General features: G+C 37.7%; 1 protein-coding gene across 2 annotated transcripts in view; it reads right to left on the bottom strand.

The window, feature by feature from the left end:
- Positions 1-2,536: 2,536 nt before the first annotated feature.
- LOC107554923 (uncharacterized) overlaps positions 2,537-5,621 on the bottom strand; it is a 4,851-nt gene continuing 1,766 nt past the window's right edge. For both annotated transcript variants that reach the window (XM_016237584.1, XM_016237583.1), the window contains exons 2-4: positions 5,256-5,427; positions 3,334-4,683; positions 2,537-3,245 (exon numbers count right to left, since the gene is read on the bottom strand). In XM_016237584.1, coding sequence (XP_016093070.1) covers positions 3,545-4,683; positions 5,256-5,427 — 1,311 coding nt within the window. In that variant the 3' untranslated portion in view covers positions 2,537-3,245; positions 3,334-3,544. The remainder of the gene's footprint in view (positions 3,246-3,333; positions 4,684-5,255; positions 5,428-5,621) is intronic.

The raw sequence follows: 5,621 nt of genomic DNA on the forward strand, positions 1-5,621 counted from the left end.
GTATTGCTTTAATGGGCAGTCTTCACTGAAACACATTCAACTTCCTACAGGGAGAGAAAGATTGCAGAAAGACTAAACACTTACAAATATGTCAACTAGCATCTGGTTATGATCGCTATTAAGGTGTTTCTCACGTTATCTAACTGCAAATATAGCATAACTGCCTATTATCTAAAACTAAACATTAACTATAACGTGTTTCATAAAATACAACTACTGGCCAGATTTCCGAGAGATAAACTAATGCGTTAAAATGCCAAACACTGCTGTAAACTCTCTGGCGCGAGTGCTCGAGACGCGCTGAAATGAATGGGCTTCAACACATGGGCTGCTGCACGACACGCTTTACTTCCGCATTCCTCAGTTCCTATGGCAACCTATGGGCGTGTCGCAACTCTGTTCTGATGTCAGCAAATCAGTTCGAGGCAACGCTGACAACGTGATTAATATTCATGAACCCAGCAGCTCATCAATCCTTAGTTAATTGTTATTATCTTTTTTTTTAAGAAACCCAATGGCTAACAATATCTTAAGCATCACCATTGGTCCTAATTTCAGTTATAATGACAAATATGCATTCATACATGGTTACCAAGTCAATTCACTAGTTTTACCACAATGAATAATAATTAAATCGTGCTTAATTATCATAATATAATATGATTAACTGATTAATCATATAAGAAGCTAAGATTTGCCATTTGCCACAAAAAGTTGTGTCATTTTACAAAGATAAGCTGATTTGGTGAAATCATATATATATATATATATATATGTATGTATGTGGGTCAAAGGCGAAAAAGGGTTTAAGCATAAAAACAATAAATGTAACACTGCTTTAAAAAAATAAATAAACGTTTTCTGTTTAATTTAATTGCAATGTTGTTTTTGTTTTTCTGAGCAAAAAATAAATATCATACATTTTCCCCTGATTTACAGAAGAGACCCACTAAAATGTCATTCAGTGTAACATTCTTGTCAGGCATATTTACAACAAAAATCAATTTATGACATATTAAAAGACTAATTGCTTTCACCCCAAATACTAATTAGTTGTAATTTTACATTTTTAAAATGTGCCTCTATCCTAGGTTTTGCCCATTTGTCAGTAAGAATTTTTTACTCATTTAAAACACAGTAAAATTGAATATGCTCCCTTATTCTTTTATATATTTTAATATGTACACGTCAGAATAAGCATGCTGTTTGAATTTGTACATAAATATTGTGTTACACTGAATGACAATGTGCCATTATTTCAACCAAATTTTGACATTTTATTCTCCAAAAACTTATTTGAAACCTTAAAAGTAGACACTTTACTTACATTTAATGTATGTTTAGTAAATTTCTTTTGAAGTGGACATCTTAATGTCTTTGACCCATGTATGCGTGTGTAAAATAGTATATCAGTCTGGCGACTAAACTAAAAAATGTACTAGCCAATGGCGATTATATTGCCAAGGTGTGTGCAGGGGGTTGTACTAGCAATTGTACGTTTCAGAAATGTTAACTCTCAGCATACTGGTGTTTGTATTTGTTGCACAGGGAGTGGTGTTTATGTGATCTTGACTTCATCTGTGCCAGGATCAACCTGTTAGTTACTTCACAATGAAAACAGACGGGCCGCTATCCTTTCATTTCTACACACTACATACATGTATACCAAGAACAAACACAGATACAGATACATAGATCACAGTTGCCAGCATCTGTTCTGGAGGACATTTTTATTGATGTGTAACTAGTAGTTTTTGCATAACTTGTTACATATGAACGGCTGGTTAATGAATTCCAGCCTTGTGGGTTTTTGAATGCGTGTACTTTCACATGTGTACAGGAGTCACAAATTGGGACTGCTTTCTCCACATGCTACAAGGCAGAGTCCTACAAAATGTACCGACTGGAAACTTGTATGCAGTGTGGAGACATATTCACTCCAGGTATGCATTGGTAGTTGTTGCCATGGAGTGTTTAGCTTTCAATGATGAATTAAAACATTACAAAAATAACGAACATTGAAATATTGCTTTTCGTTGTTTCGTTTCTTTGCAAACCTGTAGGATCTGTAGGTCGAGGAAGAAAGGGGGAACTTATTATTAGTGAAGACACCCACCCAGACTTCTGCAGCGAGTTCTGCCAAATCTGTGCTCTTATTTGAGTGTGTCGTGTGCATGATGCAGTGGCTGCAGAGCAGTATGAAAGATGAAGGAGTGATTTATCATTTAATTCTGTGTGAGTTCTCATTTTGAATGCCGCTAATGTTGGCATGTTATTCAGTTGTGTGTTCATGTTTTTTTTCCTATTTCATTGTGTTGGTAATGCATTTTGCATGCATTTATTTAAGTGAGATTATGTAAATTAAGTCATGCCATTGGGAAGCAATTTATAAATAAAAAATGACAGAAGACAACCTGACAGTGCTGCTATACTTTAGTCAGTTTTATAATAATGTGCATAATCAGAGGTGCAAAGCACACATATGTTCTACTTCAAGTAGAAACTTGATTTAGCATCACTCCAATAAAAGCAGATGTGCCTACTTCTTAATCTACGCAAGTATTTGAAGTCAAAGTGCACCACTGAGAGGAGAGAAGAATCAGCCAATCAAAGAATGCACTTGTTTTTAAGAAATATTTATTCTTACATGTAACGAGAAACTACGGGATTTTCAGGGAAGGTGAAGCGTAAGATTATATTTTTATTGAGGTAGCCAGAATGTCAATGCAAACGTTTCTCCAAATGAAAATATTAAAATATTTGGTTATTGCCAGTAATTATATACGTGCCCATCCCCACACTGTACAAACTACAGTGTTTGTAACTAAGCATTTAAAACGTTATTTAAAAAAAAATGTTTTTAGCAAGTTTGTTTTTTCCGTCACAAGAATAACTTTATTTACGACTCGGTGCGGAAACGATAGTACTTCACAACTTTTACAGCGCGAGTAAGTATGACGTGAATCTGCCAGATGTCCAATCAAAATGCAGTGTGAGGAGCTGTAACCCCGCCCCCTGGATCTTGTGTTCTGCAGCGAGGGGCTACTGAGCATATAGACATTTTAAAAGAACACCATATAATTAATTCCTTCAATAATATCAAACCTGGAGTGAATGGCACAGGATAATGCATGTGTATACTGACATCGGAAAATGATCATCAACATTGTGAAGACCATCAGTCCACTCTTGATAACGGTATTTTAGACCGCAGTTGCTGCACATGTGGTAGTATGTAAAAAATCCTGTTTAAAAAAAAAAGTATTCAAATCACAAAAAAAGAATTCATTCAAACCGCTAAACACTAATTAGATAGACTTTACTCATACTCACCCTCAACAACGCCAGTGTATGTTATAAGCTTTCCTTTAGAAGTAATCAACACTGGCTCACTTAGGACCACATTCAGAGCAAACAGTCTCTTTTGGCACAAGGTGTTTGGGAATGTCATTGATTGTCATTGAGCCTGTGATGTATTTCTGGGGGAGTTTGGGCTGGCAGAGTTTTGTTTTTCATCAGGTAATACACCATCTGTTTGAGACCTTCACCACTGGGGGGGATATTCCAATCTGGTACTTTCCTGACAAGCATGTTCTTGTGCTAGGCCTTGTGCAGGTCTGTCAATGGGTGATGATACAAACAACTGGCAGTGTAGCTGGAAAAGATGCCACCTGGCTATGTTTTTGTGCAAACAAGATCTTGGCTTTGCACAGGGACAATGCCATGTGTTGCGAGTGCTGTCATAGGAAGCAATGACTCTACCAAGTCTGCCGTAGTATGACACTTTGGGTTCATACACAGAAATATACTTCTTTGTAGAAGGACCTCCAATAGTCAACTCAACAGACAGTGGAACACCAGCCGCACTTGCTGCTGCCTTTGTAGCCACGCAGGTTGTCTTGGTCTGCTCCCCAAACACATTTGCGGCTATCATGTCTACCAGGACATCTTCATCAAGGACAACTGGTATCCTGTTGGGCCATGGACAGAACTGCAGTGACTTCAAATGTATACACTCAAAGTGCTGAAAGCCACTTCGAGCGGCAAATTCTAATTTGGAAATGCATTCATCCATTTCACATGCGACAACTGAATGTGGACCTGAGGTTTTTTTCTGTACGTGGATTACAGAACATGGTCTGCGAAATGACTTTTCAACCGCATATATACCACTCACTGGGTCGATGCACTGTGAAGGTAGGTGACGATCTTCTGTAACATCACAGATCTTACCAGTGTGTTTTCTTTTAACATGAACATCTAGATTTTTCTTGTTGACGGTTATTCCACAGTGACCGCACTGCACTTTCTTCTGAATACGCGATTTTTGGGGAACAAGCAGGGATTTAACAGGTAAGGGGACTCTTTCAGTCACAGCTGGTTCTTTAAAGGCAACTGGTTCACTAGGAACAACTGGTTCATTGACGTCAACTGGTGCACTGGGAACAACTGGTTCATTGATGTCAACTGGTGCACTGGGAACTATTGGTGCACTGGGAACAACTGGTTCATTGATTGTAGCTGGCTCATCAGTCGCTGGTTCTGTAGGTGGAACTTGTCTTTTTTTGCATGATGCTAAATGTTGTACAATCTGGACTTTCCTTATAACTGTGTTTGGGCAATAACAACAGTGAAAATGTGCCTGTTCTCTACACTGCAAGTTGCACTTGACAATCAGGAATTCTGAAAATGAAAACAAAAAAAAATATATATATATTTGAATTTTACAGTAAAGAATTTGAGTAAATAAAGGGATAACACTTTAGTAAAAGTGGCATAAGTGGTGGTAATGCCGGCATGATATAACTGATTAAATAAATGAACAATTAATGCATTATTTGGATTATGACTATAGTACTGATAAGATAACTTAATTCAGTGTATGACTTATGACATAGGCTAATGAAAGATGCATGCTAAAAAAAGGTCAACAATACGTGATTGTATTGTTCAAGCGTTACAATACTACGAGGCTTACATTAAACTAGGGCTGCACGATAAATCGCATGTTTTGCGCAGCTTGTCAGTGAACAACGGCTCTGTGTAGTAAATGCTGCTCCATGTGAAAGCACACACGTGATGGAGATTTACCGCTGATTACAGAACCGGCTTTACTGACAAGATGCGCATTAAATATCGCATGCAATTTATCGTGCAGCCCTACATTAAACAAATTAGGCTAATGAGCAACCGTTAACATCAGTAAAATAGTATAAACAATGACTACGAATAAAAAAAAATTAATGTCAGCTTGCCTTCGTGCTGTACTGCCAAAGATAAGTGGTTGCGGACATGATTCTCCACCACGTGATGTTCCATGGCGGGTTTGAACACTTTTGGTCCGCAGAACGGACAATGGTAATTAGAGCAACAGCTCTGGCATCTCTGAAGGGTGATCTTCTCATGCCGCAACACTGTTCTGTGCATCTATGGACAACGTTAAGTGTACTTCAAATGTTATTTCTTGCCAAGTTAGCGATGAGTAAGCTGGCTAGTGGGTAAAGTGTAAACTACCTCGCTGACAACAGTCCACATGTTAGCTTACCATAGCCATAAACATCTAAACATACCAGCTGTATTTCCAACGCTAATTAGTTTAACTAAGTTAGCTAACTTAATTA

The sequence above is a fragment of the Sinocyclocheilus grahami genome, unplaced genomic scaffold (assembly GCF_001515645.1).
Source record: "Sinocyclocheilus grahami isolate Dianchi unplaced genomic scaffold, SAMN03320097.WGS_v1.1 scaffold519.1, whole genome shotgun sequence".
NCBI lineage: Eukaryota > Metazoa > Chordata > Actinopteri > Cypriniformes > Cyprinidae > Sinocyclocheilus > Sinocyclocheilus grahami.